At 42.0% G+C, this 23,517-nt stretch overlaps 1 protein-coding gene across 2 annotated transcripts in view; it reads right to left on the bottom strand.

Moving 5' to 3' along the window:
* FBXO8 (F-box protein 8) overlaps positions 1–23,517 on the bottom strand; it is a 69,386-nt gene that overhangs the window by 22,555 nt on the left and 23,314 nt on the right. For both annotated transcript variants that reach the window (XM_030191538.1, XM_030191539.1), the window contains exon 4: positions 3,988–4,114. In XM_030191538.1, coding sequence (XP_030047398.1) covers positions 3,988–4,114 — 127 coding nt within the window. The remainder of the gene's footprint in view (positions 1–3,987; positions 4,115–23,517) is intronic.

The raw sequence follows: 23,517 nt of genomic DNA, 5'->3' as shown, positions 1-23,517 counted from the left end.
GATTTAGTGACAGTGCTGGTACAGTACTGAATCTGAATTTACAGAAATACAGTTTAATAAATACAAACCAAATGTATACGCTGATATCTTTTTACTGAAACTTAAGACACTTTGATCAACTTACAAGTTTTGTATTATGCCTCTTAAAACAGAGAGAAAAACCGAAGCTCAATGAACAAAGTTGAACTCAGCTGCTGGTCCACAACATACTTCCTTGGATAAGAACCACTGGTCTAGGCACATGCAGAAACACACACACACACCCAAAATGATGGAAACAAACTTCTTGAGTGGCTAACATCACCAAAACTCTGGTTAATGACTTTTGTGTGGGACCTTTTCTATATATTCTTCCCATAGTCTCACATGCTGCACAAAATTCAATGGTAGATCACAGGTTGCCCACCCTGGGATAGCAACTCAATATAAACCTCGCACCTCCAGTTCTGTGTATCTCACTTACAACTCACCATAGAAAAAATATTCACCAATATACCTACTACTGGGAAATTAGAACAGGCAGTACTGTTACAGATTCCTACAAAAACATGCTTGCACAATCCTTCATCTTAGTTGCTCATAAGGAACAAGGATAGATCCTCACCTGCTACAAAATAGGGAGACCACAAAAAACATTAATAAAAACTGAAATGGTGACCCCCCTCCCCTCTATCCAAGAAAGCCAGACTCTATAAGAAGTGCAATATCAGTACAAAATAAACAGAAAAGATATACATTTCCCAAAACGGACACACCTCAATCTTTAAAATTGTATTAAATATTTTTTCTACCTTTGTTGTCTGGGTATTCTTCCCCTAATAGGGCTGGTCTTCCACTTTATTGTGTCAGTCTAAGTCTTCTCCAAAATATTGTCCAGGTTTGCCCCACCTATGCAGACTCCTTGTTTCCCTTGCCTCCTCCTAGGAGTCCTATCCCCTCAAGTCCGACATCAAGAAGGTTGAAGGAAACAGGAGACGGGATGACGTCAAAAAGTTGAAACCAATTAAGTTGTTAGTCTACGTTTCCCCCTTCCCCACGCAGCCATCATCTAGTACACTGAAAACAAAGCAAGCAAACCTATGAGCTGCTGCATCCACGCTGCCATTCTTTAGTGTTGGTAGCATTTTTATTTAATCTCACTTATATTAAACATGCTGGCTTGTGCAGCATATGGATGTACACAGAGGAAGTATTTTTTCACGGAGAGGGTGGTGGATATGTGGAATGCCCTCCCGCGGGAGGTGATGGAGATGAAAACGGTAATGGAATTCAAACATGCGTGACATAAACACAAAGGAATCCTGTTTAGAAGAAATGGTTCCATGGAATCTTAGTGGAGATTAGGTGGCAACACAGGTAATTGGGAAACAAAATGGGAGATGGGCAGAATTCTACGGTCTATGCCCTGATCGTGACTGAATAGATAGGGATGGGCTGGAGTGTAAATTTTAAGGGGCTTCAACATTAGCTCCAGAACTTAGTACAAGAACAGTGCTGGGTAGACTTCTACGGTCTGTGCCCTGTGAATGGCAAGGACAAATCAAACTTGGGTATACATATAAAGTATCACATACCATGTCTTATTGGGCAGACTGGATGGACTGTACAGGTCTTTATCTGCTGTCATTTACTTTGTTATGTTACTATATTGGTTTAATCGGTTAGAGTACTAATTTGTACTACATTTTAAACCATTGTGTCATTTGGAGGGTCTGGCTATAGGGACTCCCCCTCACCGCCTGTATTCGTGCAGAGATGTTTTCACCTAGTAAAGGGTCACCAAAACAGACATCAGATGCAGATGTGATTCCATGTGTCCCAAAGAAAGAAGAGTTTAATTTTACTTCCATTTAATTTCAGCATATTCCATCATTATAACACCAGGCTTCCCAAAGGCAGATTACAGATTCTCACTGAAATTTTGCCATCTGTATATTATAGAACAGTGTAGAAAAATAAGCACAAAATACAGAGATTATAACTATGGTTTCTCTCAGCTATAATAATTTGTAAGCTGTTTTAGTGATGTTCAATTTTTATTTCATGATATTCATATCTAGATATGGGAAGCTTTGAAATAAATTTGAAAAGCTATCAAATAAGTAAAAAAGAAAAAATCTTTTGTACAACTTTTAAGGCACTGCCTATCCAACTGGAACAGCTTTAGACCACACATTTATTTTCAAATAATCTTTTGCTATTGGTTTAGCATTTGCTATTGTTTTGAGTGAACTAAAGTGCGTATAATGGACTAGAAAGGAACACCCCATTCTCCTGTTTTCTTCAATCTCCTTGGACATCGCCCCTTGCTTCCCTGGCCCCCCTCCTCTCTGGGTCTCCCTTGCTTTCCCCCCCTCTGAAATCTTCCTTTTGCTTCCATTGATGACCCCTCTTGCTTTGACTACTTCAGTCTGCCCTCCCCCCACACAGTGTATTTTATTTCCATTATGTCCCCCTTTTTAAATTTATTTTATGGGCTGAAGGAGCGAGAGAGAGAGAGAGAGAGAGGGTGTGTCTCACCACCCCTCCCCTTTTCTATTTTTTATTTTATGGGCTAAAAAAAAAAAAGGCTGTGTGTGTACCTTCCCCCTCCTGTCCATCGATCGCCGTCTGTGACCCCCACCCTCCTGTGCCCTGAGAATTATATTTTATTTTTACCTGAAACAGCTAGTGCCATGGAGGAGGAACCCTTCCAACTTCCATCCCCAGCCCACACACACAGTCAGCCAGCCAGCACAGTGCACGTGGTCCCTTACTCCACACAGCCGTCAGAGAACACTTCAGCTCATATAGCTGAAGTTGAAGCCGAGGCCTTCCGCCTCTGAGCGCAGAACAGCTGGGCTGCACTGGTGTTAGGCACTGTGCCTGAGAGGACCCCTGGGGCGAGCCTGGCTCTGGCTCTGCCCCACAGTGCTGCTTAAGTTGGAGTCGCGTCAGAGAAAAAAAAAAAAAAAAAAAAAAAGAGAGAGATGAGAAGGTGAGTCGGAACGTCGTCGAGACTCTAGAGTGGGTAACTTGTCCACCATGGCTTAGCAGCTCAGCAGTCCGTTCCTTTCCCTTCCCAGTGCTGTATGTTAGAGAAGCAGCAGGCACTCTAGGCGTCATGGTCTGGTCTGGCAGGCAATGACAATGATCTGCCGGCGGCGCAATCTGTTTGTTAAGGCACTGTGGACTCCGCGCGGGAAGGCAGCAGCGCATAGGTGCCGTTTATTTTGAGAAATCCAGTTGGGGGAGCGACCGCTCCCCCTGCGCCCCACCTAGCTACGCCACTGGTACAGCCCTAAATGCCTTAGCCACACCCTTTTCCAAGATGCATGACAGAAGTGATGTAATTAAATTTAAGATGGCAGCAACCAGGACACCCTAGAAACAGAAGTGACATCAATATGGGGAAACAAAGACATCCCAACTCCTGTAGAAAGGGAAGGGGAGCGCAGGGAACTGCATAGGTGAAAGAAACAATTAATTTATCCCTTTCTGAAACCCAAACTGACCCGATTGCCCACTATTTTCACCACTAATATTTTTACAAGGAATAGCACAGCTTAGAGATGACAGTTTTCTCGTTCTGCTATGTGTGTGGAAGACACAGATTATTATCTTTTCCTAGATAGATGCTGGAGAAACATCCCCTACCCATAATTGGTGGGAGTGCAGGGCCTTATGTCCATAAGTTATGCGACATAGCGCCATGCTGTTCGTTTTCTCTCTCTAGGTTCACCCAACTCTTATCCCTACTCATCAGGTACATCAAATGTCTCAAATTTCTAACCCCCATTCCAAAGCCCAGAACAACTCTGTTCCTCAACACCATTTGTGTCTTCCCATCCCCTGCAACAATTCTTGTGGTACCCATAGCCTGAAGGAAAGAAGCAGTTCCACATCTAGAAAACACCTATGAGTTGCTCCATCACCTGCAGACACAAGTCTTGGAAATACAGCAGTTATTATTAAAATTGTTGGCATGCTTATTAGTATAGTACTTACCTCTTGAGGGTTGGCATTGAATGTGAGACTTCCTTCATCCAGCTGCATGTACAGATTTCGAAAAGAAAACTCGGGAGGGGTTTGCTTATTGTATATGGAACAGTGACCCCAAGTTGATTTGCATAACCTTCATTAAAAAAAAAAAAAGATTTCTTACAATATTAGTTTGCATTGTTTTAGATCACCCTTAAGTTTAAACAAATGATAATTTAAAAATATTCAAAAATGAGTTACAAAATTTCAGTTGTCATTTTCATAATTTACAAAACCTTAAACTAACCGTGCTTAAGTGATCAACTTTCTCTGCTTTTTGTTCAATGTTATATATTTTCCCCATATTTGAAAGACATTTGCAAATGGGGTATTTACATTTTTTTTTCATTTTGCAACATATCATTTTGACAAATATTTATGGTGAAATCTACTCTTATGGAAAAATGTCGCCTTATCTGATAATTTTATCTCCTTTAGTCACAGCATATGAATCCAGAATCTTGTGGATTATAATCATCTACCAGCAGGTGGCGATAAAGGACAACATGCTTTCTGGTCCTCCAGCACTTCTTTTTACAAAGCAGGAGATAACAGCAAAAACAACAAACAGAATAATAATACAACGAGCCAAAATTGCCCTTCCTCCCAGAGAAGAGCTACATAGAATTGATACGGAAACACAAGAAGAAACAAATCCTCTGCTCAGTGTGTGGTGGTGGCTAAGAAAGCAAATAGAATGTTAGGTATTAGGAAAGGAATGGAAAACAAAAATGAGGACGTTGGAGGAGTGGCCTAGTGGTTAGTGCACCGGTCTTGCAATCCCGCTGCTGCTCCTTGTGAGCCCTCCATTGTCTCAGGTACAAACTTAGATTGTGAGCCCTCCTGGGACAGAGAAATATCCAGTGTACCTGAATGTAACTCACCTTGAGCTACTATTGAAAAAGGTGTGAGCAAAATATAAATAAATAAATATAATGCCTTTGTGTTGCTCCATGGTGCAACTGCATCTCAAATACTGTGTGCAATTCTGGTCACCGCATCTCAAAAAGAATTGTGGAATTAGAAAAGGTACATAAGTACATAAGTACATAAGTAGTGCCATACTGGGAAAGACCAAAGGTCCATCTAGCCCAGCATCCTGTCACCGACAGTGGCCAATCCAGGTCAAGGGCACCTGGCACGCTCCCCAAATGTAAAAACATTCCAGACAAGTTATACCTAAAAATGAGGAATTTTTCCAGTCCATTTAATAGCGGTCTATGGACTTGTCCTTTAGGAATCTATCTAACCCCTTTTTAAACTCCGTCAAGCTAACCGCCCGTACCACGTTCTCCGGCAATGAATTCCAGAGTCTAATTACACGTTGGGTGAAGAAAAATTTTCTCCGATTCGTTTTAAATTTACCACATTGTAGCTTCAACTCATGCCCTCTAGTCCTAGTATTTTTGGATAGCGTGAACAGTCGCTTCACATCCACCCGATCCATTCCACTCATTATTTTATACACTTCTATCATATCTCCCCTCAGCCGTCTCTTCTCCAAGCTGAAAAGCCCTAGCCTTCTCAGCCTCTCTTCATAGGAAAGTCGTCCCATCCCCACTATCATTTTCGTCGCCCTTCGCTGTACCTTTTCCAATTCTACTATATCTTTTTTGAGATACGGAGACCAGTACTGAACACAATACTCCAGGTGCGGTCGCACCATGGAGCGATACAACGGCATTATAACATCCGCACACCTGGACTCCATACCCTTCCTAATAACACCCAACATTCTATTCGCTTTCCTAGCCGCAGCAGCACACTGAGCAGAAGGTTTCAGCGTATCATCGACGACGACACCCAGATCCCTTTCTTGATCCGTAACTCCTAACGCGGAACCTTGCAAGACGTAGCTATAATTCGGGTTCCTCTTACCCACATGCATCACTTTGCACTTGTCAACATTGAACTTCATCTGTCACTTGCACGCCCATTCTCCCAGTCTCGCAAGGTCCTCCTGTAATCGTTCACATTCCTCCTGCGACTTGACGACCCTGAATAATTTTGTGTCATCGGCGAATTTAATTACCTCACTAGTTATTCCCATCTCTAGGTCATTTATAAATACATTAAAAAGCAACGGACCCAGCACAGACCCCTGCGGGACCCCACTAACTACCCTCCTCCACTGAGAATACTGGCCACGCAATCCTACTCTCTGCTTCCTATCTTTCAACCAGTTCTTAATCCATAATAATACCCTACCTCCGATTCCATGACTCTGCAATTTCTTCAGGAGTCTTTCGTGCGGCACTTTGTCAAACGCCTTCTGAAAATCCAGATATACAATATCAACCGGCTCCCCATTGTCCACATGTTTGCTTACCCCCTCAAAAAAATGCATTAGATTGGTGAGGCAAGACTTCCCTTCACTAAATCCGTGCTGACTTTGTCTCATCAGTCCATGTTTTTGTATATGCTCTGCAATTTTATTCTTAATAATAGCCTCCACCATCTTGCCCGGCACCGACGTCAGACTCACCGGTCTATAATTTCCCGGATCTCCTCTGGAACCTTTCTTAAAAATCGGAGTAACATTGGCTACCCTCCAGTCTTCCGGTATTACACTCGATTTTAGGGACAGATTGCATATTTCTAACAGTAGCTCCGCAAGTTCATTTTTTAGTTCTATTAATACTCTGGGATGAATACCATCAGGTCCCGGTGATTTACTACTCTTCAGCTTGCTGAAGGTACAGAGAAGGGCAACGGAAATGATAAAAAGGGATGGGATAACTTCCCTATGAGGAAAGGCTAAAGTGGCTAGAGCTCTTCAGCTTGGAGAAAAGACGGCTGAGGGGAGATATGATAGAGGTCTATAAATGTAGAGTGGAACAGATAGACGTGAATCACTTGTTTAGTCTTTCTGAAAATACTAGGACTAGGGAGCACACAATGAAGCTACTAAGTAGTAAATTTAAAACAAATCACAGAAAATATTTCTTCACTCAATATGTAATTAAACTCTGGAATTCATTGCCAGAGAATGTGGTAAAAGCAGTTAGCTTAGTGAGGTTTAAAAAAGATAGAAAAGTCCATAAGTCATTATTAAGATGGACCTGGGGAGAATCCACTGCTAGGATAAGCAGCATAAAATGTGTGGACCATTTTGGGATCTTGCCAGGTACCTGTAACTTGGATTGGTCACTGTTGGAAACATGATGCTGGGCTTGATGGACCTTTGGTCTGTCTCAGTACGGCAATGCTTATGATATGTTCTTAAACCAACAGGAAACAAAAGGCAGAAGTCTCCAAGGGTGGGCTTCTGGATTCATATGCTGTGACTAAAGGAAAGACACATTGTTTCCTTCTTTGTCATCCCAGCATATGAATCCAGAAACTTGGGAAGTAGCAAAGCAATCCTCAATTAGGATGGGAAACAGAAACTGCTGTGGAGAGAACTGATGCTCGAAAGGCTGCCTCTGATCTAGCCACGATAATCAACCCAATAATGATTAGCAAAGGTGTGCAAAGAGGACCAAGTAAATGACTTACAAATCTTGTGAGATTCAGCTCACAAAGTAGAATGAGCCCTTACAGGCAAAGAAGGTTTGCCAGAAAGAACATAGGCAGAAGAAACAATTTCTTTAATCCACTGAAGAATTGAAGACTTTTGAGGAGGCATTACCTCTATTTGGGCCTGCAAAAAGCATGAAAAGGTGATCCAAAGTGACAGAAGTCATTTGTGACCACTAGATAACATAGAAGAATCCGACAAACGTCCAGAAGACACAACATGCTAAATTCTCTTCCGTAATCTTCCTTTTTAGAAGGAAGGGAAAAATAAAGGCTGATTGATGTAAAAGGAAACAAATGATCTTGTGCAAGTAAGAAGGAATAGTTTGGATGAAAACCCCAGCTTCAGAGAAACAAAGAAATGGATCCTTACAGGATACAGCCTGCAATTCCCAGATTTTTTTGGCTGATGTAATAGCAACTCGAAACACTATCTTCAACATAATATCTTTTAGCGTAGCCTTCTTCAATGGCTCAAAAGGGAGATTTCCTCAATGCTCTGAGTACCAGAATAAGATTCCACTAAGACAGGGGGAATGCACAGGAGATTTCAGATGATTGACTCCTTTAAGAAACAGTAGTATGTCAGGATGAGTCACACCAATGAAGAGTTGGACAAATGCCCTCTATAGCAAGATAACACTGCCAATTGAACCTTAAGAGAATTATAAGCAAGGCCTTTCTTAAAACCTTCCTGTAAGGCTAAAGACCAAACTCACGAATATGCCAATGATGTAGAATGTTTCCGTGCCTAACCTCCTCTGGATAACGTAATGGGTCCTTGAGACAGACGATCCTGATTCATGGGAAGACAGAACGGCTTCTCTGAGGAGTGGAATGAGATCTGCACACCAAGGCCTCCTAGGCCAATCCGTAGCAATAAGAAGCACCTTCCCTAAATAAGGATCTTGTGGAGAACCCTGCCTATCATTGGCCAAGGAAGAAAAATATACAGCCCATCTCCGGCCACCGTTGATGAATAGCATCTACCTCTTCTGACCAAAACTCTTTCTGTTGGAAACACGAGGAACCTTTGCATTGTGGTGAGAGGCAATGGGATCCATCATTGGAGTGCCCCATCTCTGAGTGATGAGGAGGAACACCGACACCATTAACTCCCATTCTCCTGGGTCCTGAACATTTCTACTCAGGTAATCTGCTTGTACATTCAACTTCCCTGCAACGTGAACTGCTGAGATGATGGGAACATGGGTCTCTGCCCATCGTAGCAGGAGATGAACCTTTATTGTAAGTTGAGAACTTAAGAGTGCCACCCTGCCTCTTTATGTACACCACTGTTGTCACTTTTTCCAACAGGATCCATACTGGGTGGCCCCCCCGAGGATAGGGTGGAAGGCCTGGAGAGCCTTCCAGACCATCCTGAGTTCCAGATGGTTGATGGACCAGAGATATTCTGCTGCTGACCAAAGGCCTTGAGTCGTATGATGAAGACAATGAGCTCTCCAGTCTCTCAGGCTCTTTTTTGTCACCACCATCTACTGCAGTATAGCCCACACAGATTCCTGGAGAAGGTTGCTCAACTGAAACCACCAACCCATACTGAACTTTGCCTGAGGAGTCCACAGAAGATATAGACTGCAATCCTGAGATACCATGGACCACCCAGCCAAGAGAGATGGCCCAGGGAACCATGCCGAGAGTCGCTGCCACAGACCCCAGAACATGAACATAATCCCACGTGCGAGGATCTGGAAGACATAACAAGCAACAAATCTGGTTTTGAAGCTTGTCCCTCATGTGATCTGGAAGAAACAAACTTGTCTTGCTGATGCAAGACTGGTACAAATCACCCCCAATGTCTATTGAGACTGAAGAATGGAAAGTACTGCAGTCTTTTTGCGCAAAGCATTGAATGGGGACTCCAAGAAAAAAAAAAAATCTGCGATTGGAGAGTAAATTCTAATTTATAGCTATCTTTGATAATATCCGGTACCCACTGGTCTGACATATAATCTTGGCCCAAAAGGGAAAGGGGCCCTCCTATAATCTGTTGCGAACGGTAGACTGGGACCCCATCATTGTGAAGAACGAGAGGCAGGAGCAGATCTGCAGGTTTGCCGAGAACCTCTCTTGTCAAAACAAAAGGACTGCTTTGTTTGATACCTAGGCCACTGGTAGGATGATGTACAGCCAGGCGTGTAATGCCTTGAATACTTAAGGCGAGGGAGAGGGCAAGACTGTGATGACTAAAAGATCCTTTAGGCATGTTGTCAGGTAATCGCTGCAACTTAAAAAATAAACAAAACAAAAAAAACTTCTAAATCCTTCACCAATTTTTCCAAAGAGGAGTTTACTTCTAAAGGGAAGCTCGGTAAGACACTGCTTATAGGCGGCATTAGCTGCCCAATGGTGGAGCCATAGACATCTGGCCGTGACAGATAAAAGCTATTTGCTTAGCTAAAGCCCCAATATCATCATACGAGTCCGCCAGATAAGCCAGTCCACTTTCCATAGCAGGAAAATCCAGAGGAAGGAGAATCTGAGTCAGATAAGGAATCAGCAGTCCACTGAACCCAGGCCAAGCAAGTTCTAGCAGTATAAGAACTGCACATTGCTGCCTGAAGAGAATGCAGAAATTTCAAAGGAAAACTTCAAAAGAGGATTCCAACTTTTTATCCTGAACATCCTTTAGTGCTATGTCACTTTCGACCAGGAGCGTTGTCTTTTTGGTCACTGCTACCACCAAGGCATCCACTTTAGGGATGCCTTAACCTCTCCAACTAGTCAGAGGGGATAGGATATAAACGCGCAATAGCCCTAGTCACCTTGAGACTGAGAGGAAGGAAAAGCTAGCAGCTGGAGAGGGGGAGGGACCTAGTACCACTAGCACCTGCTGAAGTCTTGTCACCCCCAGGCTCAACTGAACCCGTGACGAGAACAGGAGCCAAATATCCAGAAGCTGTAGGGAGACAGTCCACTACCTGCTGGAGATAGAAGAATACTGGAGGACCAGAAAGTATACCATCCTACATGAAAGAGTTATCCTCTATCTGCCCCTGTTGATAGATGGTCGTAACCTATAAGTTTATGGATTGATATGCTGGGATGACAAGGAACTAAAACTTTCCTTAAGTCCTGCTAGACTAGTCCAGACAAATATGAACTGCTCCACAAACTGCAGATGTAGGCAAATAATACTGACTTTCAGCAATGGAGTACTCCTGGAACCTGTCAGTACACGTTTTCAATGTTTATGATAAAACTCTATATAAAACATACAACTAGTAACAAGAACTTAACAAAAACTTCTAACAGAGAAATACTGGTCCTAGATAAAAGTTTCATGTTCTAGTGGATGAACTTGAGCCACACTGAAGAGAAATGAATTTCCCAAGAATAAAAAGATGATCTCAAAGTCTTCCTGGGAGGGCCCCAAGCTGATCTAGCAGGACACAAGGAAAGGAAATGATTAGGTAAGAACACATTTTACCATTCTTTTCCTACTGCTAGATCAGTAAAGTGAGATGTACCCAAGCTTCTGTCAGATTCTCAGGTTCAAAACATGCAGGCACGGACTCTGGAGCAATCGTGAGCCCTTGGGCTGCTGACAAGGAGCGGCAGCAGCAGGCAAAATCCACCAACCAACACTGGGCTAGCACACCGGCAAAGGCAAGGACTGCAGACGCAGACAAGCGAGCCGGAACACATGGACTGGAACACACTGGACTGGACCTAGGCTTCACCTACACTTAGCCGCCATTCCCCAGGGGTTGAGCCCCTGGGTGCAGGCAGCCGGCAGGACTTGGAGGAAAACTGGTACTGGACCTAGCAGGCAGGAACCCCAGAGAACTCACACTAGGAGGGACACTAAACAAGCCAGTCCACAACAGAGTTCAGGATAGGAATCAGGATACAGGATTTCCAAACAGACTGGACTGGAAGGAAACAAAGCAAGCAGGGCAGACACAAGCAGGAGAGGTACTGAAGTTGAAGCCAACCAGCCCCAACAGAGGAAATACAGATACTATACAGGGAGAAGGACTTTAAGACAAGCTTGACTAACCAGGGTGGGGCAGAAGCCCAAGGAAACAGGGAACCAAGATACAGCAGTGCCTCCAGGCACCCAGACAAAAAGCAAGGTAGAAGTGTTAAGTGCACAAAGGGTTCAAGGTTCTCCGACAGGAGGGAAAGGCAACCAACAGCAGCCAGGATTCAGAAGTGCCCACAGGCACCTAGACAAAAACAGGGCTGCAGTGCTAACTGCACAAGGGGTTCAGGGTTACACAGACAGGAAGGAAAGGGAGCCAACAGAATAGGATTCCAGATACAAACAAACAAGGAATACAAACTAGGAACATAACTTATGAAGCAAGGCAGAGGTGCTCACTGCACCAACACTGACCTGGACCTTTGGTGTTTGCAAAGGTCCTGAATGGAAGAACACCACTTCCCTATCAAGGCCGTGACTGATGATGTCACAACTATAGGACTCAGGCAGAAAGCATACTGAAGCACAGAGAGGCTCAACACACACAGGTGCAGTATAGTGGAGCAATTTAAGCCACGCTGGAAGCAACCAGCACACAGAGACAGAGGCAGAGCTAACTCGGTCAACACACACAGGTGCAGTATAGTGAAGCAATTAGAACCATGCTGGGAGCAGCCAGCATACAGAGACAGAGATAACTCAGGAAGGACAGACAGAATCCAGCTCAGAAGCTGACCCCCAAGAATATGGTAAGTCTGAGAGGGGTCACGACCACAATCATGACAGCTTCATTGTCCTGGGTGAGAGGAAAACAATGACCCCTTGAAAACAGCCCTTTAAAAGGTGTCATTCTCTCTGGTCTGGGAATATCCAGTTTATAGTGCTTAAAAAATGAAAACAGTGATAACCAAGTCGTTATATGGGAAGATCCTGGCCTCACCCCCAAATTATCGCAGAGGATTTGCAGTTACTACACATTCATTTTTATACTGTACTTTACTTCTATACCATAATGACCAAATAAGTTCTATGTGGTTTATATAAAGGATATTGGATCAGGCATAACTGAGAAAGATACATATAACTTAACACCCGTTCGAGACTATGTCTAATATACAATACATAATCATAATGTTATGGTATAAGCCAATTGTCAGAATTAAATATGTAGCAGAGTTATTGATATACCAATATAAAAATGCAGATTTTAAAAGATGTATTGAAACTGCATTTCAATACCTTCTTTCCCCTTTTTCCTGGGACCCTCTGATAACAGGGCCAGTCAATTACAAACACTTAACAGAGACAAAAGCTGGCTAGGAGGGTCACCAAGACATCTCTAGAGAACAAAAAACTGAAGCAGACAGAGTCTGGGAAGGTATAACTCCAGCTATTGACTCAGAATGAAAGGATAAACAGGAAGCCATAAACCACTTGCCACAAAGGACTCAGTGCTCCCCCCCTTCAGATAAGACTTCAGCACATGTAAAGACAAAGGGCTGATGGCATGTGACCCCCTGCAAACTACAATACCCAAGATCCCCTGCAAACTACAACTCAGGGAACATTATAAAAAGCCTGGAAACAGCCCAGCTCGCTCTCTTGGGACCTGCCTCCTCTTTGGGATCTGCTGATCTGGGCTGGGAAGACATCCCTGACCATGCGGCTCATCACAGCACGCTTGTAACAAGGACTGTAAGTTAACCTATAACCTTAAGATTTGGACCTGTTACTTTGTTCTATTTTATGCACAAATTCTCTGTTCTAAGATCCTTTTAAAAGCTATCTCTCGTTTGTAACCTTATTTATATGATTGCATTAATCATATTGTAGATTAATAAACCTTTTTGAAGCTAAAAATATAGTCTCTTTGTGTCCTGGGTGCATAACTTTAAATCTGGAAACACAGGACACTGCGTTTCAACAGTTGCTTTAATCAGCAACTGGTGGAGAAATTTTAGCGACTGCTCTTAAAATATTCCCCTGCTCTTTGTTCTTAAATATCATATTAGGACTGTGACAATTTTGTAACATTTTTAATGGATATTAAGAACATTTAAATTATTTCCGGTAACAATAAAATACAATAATTGTATAAATTAAAACTAACCCAATAGCATAAGATGTCAATCCAGATTTTTACCAATGCTGAAACTCAGCAATTCAAAATGTTCTGTAACTAGCACGTGGCAACAGCAAATATTTATCACACTTTAGTAAAAGGACCCCAGAATGTAAGATTCTAAAAATGTGTGGTCCATCCCACATGCAGTTTCTATAGCCCCAGCTCAATAGCTCAAGAAAGAATATAGCTCTTAAGGAGGTGAAAGGGATTGTGTGCCTGACTGATTCTGTTGTTTATGAAAAACACCTGCTGTAGGTAAGTAACAAAGCATTTTCCCATAAATAAGGAGGACTGAATCAAGCCCATATGTGGGCGACTCCCAAGCGCAGGGCTGCTTAAGTTATAAATTGTCCACTGTTCAGGAGCTGAATGCTGTCTCTCTGATTGTAGACTGCTTCAAGCAGTAGTGTGTGAAATAAAGATATAAAGTGAGAACACACTCAGTGCTTTGCATACAGAATTCAATAAAGCAGAGCATACTAGCCAAATTTGTTAAAGCTTACTTGGCTACTGCAATGCCAATTTTATTGGAGTCAAAGGAGAAAAACAAATGCTTTAATAGATTCAGTTCTTTTGATGTACTGAGCAAGAACCAGTCTGCAGTACAGAGATGGAGAGATATTTTACTTGGATTCTTATGAGGTTTTGGACAAAATATAGGAAGCACTATTACTTGAGAAGTGCAAAGAACTACTTTGTTGTGATAAGTATACAAGGTCATATGTTACTAAGGATTGCAGTAGCCAAGTAGGCTATAGCAAATTGGCTACTATCCTGCATCTCTGGACTGGCCCAGCCAAAGACCTGACTTGAACCCAATGCAGATGCTGTGCAGGACCTAAAAAAAGTAGTTCATGCACACAAGCCTACAAGTGTATCTGAACTGAATCAGCTCTGCAAAGAAGAGTGGGCTGGTATTCTTTGTCAGCAAGACTGCAATGAAACGCTTCCTATAATTTGATATCGTTTATTGCTGCTAAAGGTTATTAAGCATAGGGGCAGTTAAATGTGAAAAAGGATTTAAATTTATTAGGATTTATTTACTACCTTTTTGAAGACTTTCACTCAAAGTGGTGTACAGCAAGAATAAGTCAAACAAGCACAATTATAGAGGTAAAAATATTCAAACAGTACAAGGCATAAGATAGTATTCTACATTAAAAGGTCAACACAATAAACTATTTTAACCCTTTCAGTTTATTCACAAGTCTTCTCTGGGGGACCGTATCAAAGGCTTTGCTGAAATCCAAGAAGATTACATCTAGCTCACATCCTTCATCCAGTTCTTTGGTCACCCAGTCAAAGAAGTCGATATAATGGGCATTGTCTTATTTAGTGCATGGTAATCATTAGTGTGAACTAAATTCATGACCGCTCCATAGTAAAAGGACTGCTAAAATAGGCTGAGCAACAGTTCTAGAGCTCACAAAAAAACTTAATGATCTTATAGCTCTAATTTGCGTCACTTAAAGAAAAATTTATTTGTAAGCTCATTAATTTGAAACTCTAAAGACAAGTGTGAATCTAGCACTGCACCCAAAACTCTGAATTTATTTTCTATTTTAAGCAGTTCGCCTGAGGATAAAATAATCTCATTTAATGGAATTGTTCGGAAGAAAAAAAAAATCACCAAACCAATTTGGTCGTCTATTTATTTAATCTAAGAAAATTAATATATTTGTGCAATTATCTATTTCACACATAATAATCTTTTCTCAAAGGTACTTTGTTCTGGGCACAAAATATATCATTTGCATATGAAAGAGAAAAAAATGTTTTGTTCAGCCAAATAATTGCCCAAAGAGTTCAAATACACGTTTATTAACTGAGGGAACAGAGATCCCAGAGGGACTCAGTAAGTAGATGTCAAAAAGGAAACTCTTCTTCACTTTTTCTGACTTTCAAAAATGTCAGAAACTCATTAAATACCCTACCTGTAATTCCCATCTCACTTAAGCTTGTAACAGAAATTAGGAAATTCCAGGGTTTGGGTAAGAAAGTAATTGTCTTGCAGTCTGACATCTCTGCAGTCTTCGATTCTATAAACCACTCTTTACTGCTAACCAGATTAAGTAGAAGAGCCTCTGCGCTGTGCATTGGATGAAAGCCATGCTATGATTATTGTAAATGTTGACACAGCAAGACAATCTGATAATTAAACAAACGTTCACAAACAACTATATCTCAAACAACTAATTATTACCTGAATTGGTTATTACTCTATTTACCATTAACCTTACATATGTATATAAGTATTGCCATACTGGGATCGAAGGGCCATCAAGCCCAGCACCCTGTTTCCAACAGTGGCCAATCCAGGTTAGAAGTACCTGGCAAGATTCCAAAACAGTACACTTTATGCTGCTTAGTAGTGGATTTTCCCCAAAACCATTTTAATATTGGCTTATGGACTTTTCTTTTAGGAAGCTATCCAAACCTTTTTTTAAACCCTACTAAGCCAACTGCTTTTACTACATTTGTCAACCTTCTCTTTGCTTCATGTATAATTTCCCATTCATAATACATTTTATAAATGTTAAATATCTATTGCTATCTCAGTACGTTTATGATACTGTATTGTAAAATTGGATTCATATAACAAACTACTTTAAGCATTATTTTTTGTTATGTATTCTATAATGTTTATTGTAAGCCACACTGAACTCAAACTTGTTTGGGATAATGTGGGATATAAATGTCACAAATAAATAAAATTAATGCATGTTGACAACAAATTCTAAACGTTTAGCAATGCATCGGATGGTAGCTACAGGTCTAAAATTTTTCCAAAGAAATAAAAAACACTAACTACTTTTACAGCATCCTTTGGCAATGAGTTCGTAAGAATATAACATAAGCGTTGCTATACTGAGAGAGCCCGAAGGTCCATCAAACCCAGCATCCTGTTTCCAACAGTGGCCAATCCAGGTTACAAGCACCTGGAAAGATTCCAAAACAGTACAATAGGTTTCATACTGCTTATCCTAGAAACAAGAAGTGGATTTTCCCCACATCCATCTTAATAATGGCAAATGGACTTTTTTAGGAAGCTATTCAAACCTTTTTTAAACTCCGCTAAGCTAACTGCTTTTACTGCATTCTCTGGCAACAAATTCCAGAGTTTAAGTACATGTTGAGTGAAGAAATATTTTCTCTGATTTGTTTTAAGTTTACTACTTTGTCAATTCATTGCGAGCCCCTTAGTCCTAATATTTTTGAAATATTAAAACAAGCGATTCACATTTACCTGTTACTTTTTGAATGAGTAAACAATCGATTTATGTTAACCTGCTCTAATCCGTTTGTAATTTTATAGACCTGTATCATATCCCCCCCCCCCCCCCCAGCCATCTTTTTCCCCAAGTTGGAGAGCCCTAATCTCTTAAGCCTTTCCTCATATGAGAGGAGATACAAACTTAATCATTTTGCTATGAGAGGAGATGCAAACAATCATTTTGGCCATCTCTCTTTGTACCTTTCTATTTCCACTATATCTTTTTTAAAGATATGGTGATCAAAACTGTACAGATGAAGACAAAGGAGGACAAGATTCTCATGAAAAAAAGCCAGTGGAGATGCAGCCTTGTTTCTCCAGTCATGAGCTTTTGTCTTTGTACATTGTTTATAAATAAACAGAAATGATTTGTATATCTTTTGGACTCTTTAGTTCTTTTCTGGACCTTGCTTTATCTCCACTGATCCAAACTGCACACAATATTCAAGGTGAGGTTGCACCTGAGAGCGATACAGCGGCATTATACAATTTTATTTTCTACTAGCTCTACCCGGCTATGCGTTGCTGTGGCTCAGTCTGGTTAAATGGAAAAGGAAGAAAAGAGGAAGCACATATTTCTAATATGTTTAATTTCACAATGCTTGTGGGTTTACAATATTTTTTGTTGTTCCATTGTGTGTGCAGAGATAGAGATTGTCTGGTTTGCCGACTGTAGAACATGCAACATATAATTGTCCATGTGAGAAGCAATCTGTATGTAGATGTAAACGGGTGAATTCTAAAGATTGGCCCCAATGGAATTGGGAATTGCAATCTATTAAATTGAAATGGCATATCTGTTGGAATCATAGGAATGCGAGGAATGAGGACATGTTCACCTTTGAAAGGTCCTGTCAAGATTGTTGCTTGTAAGACATTGCTCATTAATTTTTTTACTGCAAGCCCGTGTGGTTGCAAAGCTTTGGCTGGTTGATATTTCGCAACATAATTGGCACGCCAATTTTCAATTGCAGTACATGCGGTGGCATCCCTGGCAGATCGAGTGAATTGAAAAAGTCTGTTGGATAATTAAGCACTTCATCTGCTTCCAGAACAGTGTCGACGGACTTGTATGTGAGTGGCTCGCTTTGAATGTTAGACTGAATAATATTGTTCAGTTCGTAGACGTCTTTGTTCTTGGTAGCAAGAATAGCTCGTTCACTCAGCGAATCATGATTCTTAATTGGTTTGAATATTGGGAAATACTTTTTCAACCAATTGTTCTTTTGAGGTCACTAAATTGCAGAAGTTATGAGGCAATGAAATTCGTCCTGAGGTCAGATCAATCGGCACCTTTCTGTTCCCAATTTTCAGAAATCGATGTAAGAATATCTGAGCTGATTGATCGTTTTGCAGCTGGACACGCATAATTGTACTTAAGTTTAACGTCTTTACATGTTGCCACAAAGTAGAGTACTTTAGGCAAGCATTTATTTCGTTCGCTGGTGTCGATCGAGGAACTACAGGTAATGTTTGCCTGAAATCTCCTGGAAGCAATATTAATGTGTTCCCAAATAGTCTGATGTTTCCACGCAAATCTTGCAATCATCGATCAAGAGCCTTGAGCGATGATTTTCGCTGTGCTGTTTCCTCGGCACATATTTGAGCCATTCTTTGTCTGTTTCGCTCGTTCGCTGATGCCCGTTCTTCCTCAGTTTGATTTCCAATTGTAGGTATATAAAAACACGCGCGTATTTGAATGCAACGTTGTGTTGAAATTTGAAAGCAATCGGTGAAGAACTTTCAGAGATTTAAGCCATTCTCAGCCTGTTGCGTTGATTCTGTTGAGAACGAAGCAGAACGCGATCGCCGTGCTCGCAACCGTGCATAGTCAAGTCTGGCTGCACGTCGCTCTGCTGCTTCCTCGGTACGTATTTAAGCCATTCTTTGTTTCGCTCTTTCGGTGATGGCCGTTCTTCCTCAGTTTGATTTGCAATTACTCGTCGCACTGCTTGCGCTCCGCGAGTATGACAGCTGTGACATCTATATAATAGTAGGTATATAAAAACATGCGCGTATTCGAATGCAACGTTGTGTCCAAATTTGAAAGCAATCGGTGAAGAATTTTCGGAGATTTAAGATTTTTGAACAAACGAACATTTACATTTTTATTTATATAGATTCCTTTCTTAATAGTTCCTAACATTTTGTTTGCTTTTGTTGCCATCACCACAAACTGGGTAGAAGACTTCAATGTATTGTCCACAATGACACCAAGATCTATTCTTGGGTGATTAATGTGGAACCTAGCATCATGTAACTATGATTCAGATTAATCTTCCTAAATGTGCATCACTTTGCACTTCTCCATATTAAATTTCACCTGCCACTTACAATAGCACAGTAAATGATGGCAGATAAAGACCCACACGGTCCTTCCAGTCTGACCAGCAAAGTGGCCACAGCCATGCCTGCCACTCTGTGCGGGCCCCAGTCACCCATGCTTAAACAAGCACTGGTTGTCAAGTCTCCTCCATGCCAACCACATGGACAGTGAAAGATGATGGAGTCTTGGTTATAACCACATATCGTCCCCAAGTATTGCTGACAGTATTCAACTTACCAGCCAAGATGTCTTTCCTTCCCCCCTAAAGCCCAGCTTTCCATGGTCCTACTGTAATTACTTGCAATCCACATCTGATTTAATTTTGAATGCTTCATGTCATCTACAAATTTGATAAACCTCAATCTTTCCCCATTTCCAGATAATTTATAAATGGTCTTAGTACAGGTGGCCTGGGGCATTCCACTGTTCCTTTTCTCTATTGACAGAACTGGCCAATTAACCCTATTCTTTATCTTTTAACCAGTTTCCAAATCCATAACAGCATTTTGCCTCCTATCCCATGTCATTTTTTATTTCCTCAGGAGTCTCTCATGAGGGACTTTGCCAAAAGTTGAAAATCTAGATTGAATGATTCACCTTTATCCACATGTTTATTCATGCCTTCAAAAATATGTAGCAAATTGACGAGGCAAGATTTCCATTGGCTGAATCCATGTTGACTCTGTCCCATTAAACAATGTTTATCTATATGTTCAGTAATTTTGTTTATAAAAACTTTTCTTATCATTTTGTCCGGTAGTGATGACAAGCTTACTGCTCTAATTTCCTGGATCATCCCTGGAACCTTTTTAAAAAAAAATTAGTGCTACACTGGCCACCTTCCAATATTCAGGTGCCATGAAAAAATTAATGATCTGTAACCTGTCATTTAAATAGATTTTTGAGTTCTTTCAGTATCCTAGGGCGTATACCATTTGGTCTAGGTGGCGATATCATTAATTGGATAAAAGATCTTACCAAGTTAAATCAACCTCAACTATCTTAACTCCCTGGTCTCCAAACTGCGGTGTACCTCAAGGATCCCCTTTGTCCCCGATCCTCTTCAATCTTATGATGATCCCCCTAGCCAAAGCTCTATTCAGGCATGGTCTCAACCCTTTCATTTAAGCAGATGACATCACCATATTCATTCCCTTCAAATCTAATCTAACAGAAATCTCAGACAAAATATCCTTAGGCATGAACATCTTAACCTCTTGGGCCAATGCCTTTATGATGAAAATGAATAAAGAGAAAACGCAATGCCTAATCCTTTCATCTCAACACTCCGCGCTCCTCCCAACTACCCAACTAATCTTAACACCTCCGACATCACAATCCCCATATCTCACAACCTGAAAATCCTTGGAGTGACATTAGACAACCATCTCTCTCTCGAAAGTTACGCAAAATTCACTACAAAGAAAATGGTCAACATGATGTGGATACTGAAACGCGTAAAATCATATCTCCTCCTGAAAACATTCCGGAACTTGGGTGCAATCCACGGTACTTACCCATGCCGACTACTGTAATAGTATTTTCTTAGGCTGCAAGACCCATATCCTGAAGAAACTTCAGACTGCCCAAAATACAGCAGCAAGACTCATTTTTGGCAAATCACGATTTGAATGCGCAACACCTCTTCGTAAAAAACTTCACTGGCTCGCTATTAGAGAACGAATCAACTTCAAGGTCCACACATTAATCCACAAGATTATCCGCGGTGAATCTCCGGGCTATATGCTCAATCTGATTGACCTTCCCATCAGAAACATGTCTGATACTTTAAGAACTTACCTCAACCTACATTACTCCAATTGCAAAGGACTCAAGCACAAAACTTATTATGGATCCAACTTCTCCTTCATAGGCAGCAAACTCTGGAATGCCCTCCCCAGACCTATCCGATCAATCAGCGACTAACTACCCTTCCGGAAATCACTAAAAACCCATCTGCTCAAGCAAGCCTACCCAAACGACCCAATCTAATCCTATGAACCCATCTACCCAACACATATCCAGAAGACAACAACAATGACTCAGACTACATGCGTGGGATAAACATAAAGGAATCCTGTTCCGAGGGAATGGATTCTGCTTAGCTGAGATTAGGTGGCAGAGCCGGTGGTAGGAGGCCGGGCGGCGAGGATATTGCAGGGCAGACTTATGCGGTCTGTGCCAGAGCCGGTGGTTGGGAGGCAGGGATAGTGCTGGGCAGACTTGTACGGTCTGTGCCCTGAAAATGACAGATACAAATCAAGGTAAGGTATACACAAAAAGTAGCACATATGAGTTTATCTTGTTGGGCAGACTAGATGGACCGTGCAGGTCTTTTTCTGCCGTCATCTACTATGTTTTTTTTACTATGTTACATCTCCCACCATATTTCCCTATACTTTTCCCGTGTCCCATCCCCCTCTACCCCTCCTCCAATGCTCATCTACCCCTTGCTCATACCTCTCATACTCCCTTCACCCTTCCCCATCTCTATCTACCTATCTCTTTTTATTACTCTGCTATAATTAACTAATATTTTTTTTTTATACATTTGTACCCCGCGCTTTCCCACTCATGGCAGGCTCAATGCGGCTTACATGGGGCAATGGAGGGTTAAGTGACTGGCCCAATGTCACAAGGAGCTGCCTGTGCCTGAAGTGGGAATCAAACTCAATTCCTCAGTTCCCCAGGACCAAAGTGCACCACCCTAACCACTAGGCCACTCCTCCACTATTTTCTCTATCAACACTCTGTAATCTATATTATTATTATGTAAGCCGCATTGAACCTGCTTTGAGTGGGAAAGCGCGGGTACAAATGTAATAAATAAATAAATAAAAATAAATAAATAAAATCACAAAAGGACACCATGAAGGGTTAGAAATGGGACTGGCAAACGCTATGGTGTATGCTTGACTTACCACCTCCAAGACACACTGGCCTGATGCAACGTGCGTCCACCAGTGGGAAAATAGATAGAGCCTGCCTTCCAACTCCACCTCTCAGTGACCAAGCTGACCCTCACTGGAGGTCTTGGATGACTAAGGAGGAGGTGGGGGAAAGCTCCCCTGCCTTTCACATTCCTCGACAGGGCAACCCCTTCTGGAATTTTGGCACAGAGGACCTGGATTTCTTGCCAGGCAATGCCAGGCCCCATCCTCAGGCCAAAACCTGCTCCCAGAGGACGTGACAGTGTTTTTGTGTTGTCCTCAGGAAGCCACTGTGGCTTAGATTCCCCAGATCTTTTAACAGCTTCTCCAAGTCTTTATGAAACAGTTTATTCAAGTATGCTTCAAAGTTGTGTCGATTGCCCAATGCTGTGCCAAAGCCACCCATGAGCCATCACCACAGCTACACCATCTGCTCTCAGACCAGGTCATACAGCATATTCATCAAGAAAGCTGCACCCTATTCTAGCCATGCCACCTTTGGCCACTCTGGCAGCTGTTGTGCCCAGCACAAGAGGGCATGAGCTACATAGCTCCAACAAATACACAGGCAAAGGCCTGCTTCAGAAGCTGTTCTACCTTTCTATTACAAGCATCTTTTAGGGCTGAGCATCCCTTGACTAGTATGGTTGTCTCCTTGGACACAGCAGAGATCAGGGCATCTACCTCCAGGAGTCCGAAATACCTGCCGAGCTCCCCATTAGAAAGCAGATACATCCTGCCTAATAGCCTCATGCCCTGGAAAATTCCCTCCAATGCCCTCACATCACTCAAACCATCTGGGCTAGAGCCCTATAAAGAGGAAAGGCCTTAGATGGCTTCTTGAGACCCTTCAAAATGGGATCCCTGTATGCAGGTTCTGCCTGTGCTACCAGCAAGATTTGCTGCACTGTTCAGTTATTGCTTCTCACACCAGAATATCTCCTAACTAGGAGCCTAGGGGAGCCTTCAAGAAATTCTCCTTCCAGCATATCCCCCCCCGCCCAATCTTCTGCAGGAGACCCAGGCAGGAAGAGAGGAAGTCATTTAGCTGCTGCAGATACTTTAGACAATGTACCAGTACCCCCAAAAAGTCCAGGGACTGAAGACACCGCCACCCTTCCTGAGGGGAGCCCCCCCCCAAGAAAAACCAGGGTTTACTTATCACTGCTATTCATTCTGATCTGCCTCCACCCCTCAATCCCTGGTATCTGAACCAGAGGGTCTGGTGTTCCCTCTGGTTTCCCAGTCTCGGACCCTCAGGCCCCATCTTGCGGCTTACTGCTATGACAGAAAGCAGCCAAAATGCCTGTGGTTCCTACCAAAGATGGAGAACTGCAGCTGGCATAGCCACTTGGGGAATGGCCCAAGATCAAG

Source organism: Microcaecilia unicolor, chromosome 2, assembly GCF_901765095.1.
Source record: "Microcaecilia unicolor chromosome 2, aMicUni1.1, whole genome shotgun sequence".
Taxonomy (NCBI): domain Eukaryota; kingdom Metazoa; phylum Chordata; class Amphibia; order Gymnophiona; family Siphonopidae; genus Microcaecilia; species Microcaecilia unicolor.
This window is presented reverse-complemented; position numbering and strand designations above follow the sequence as displayed.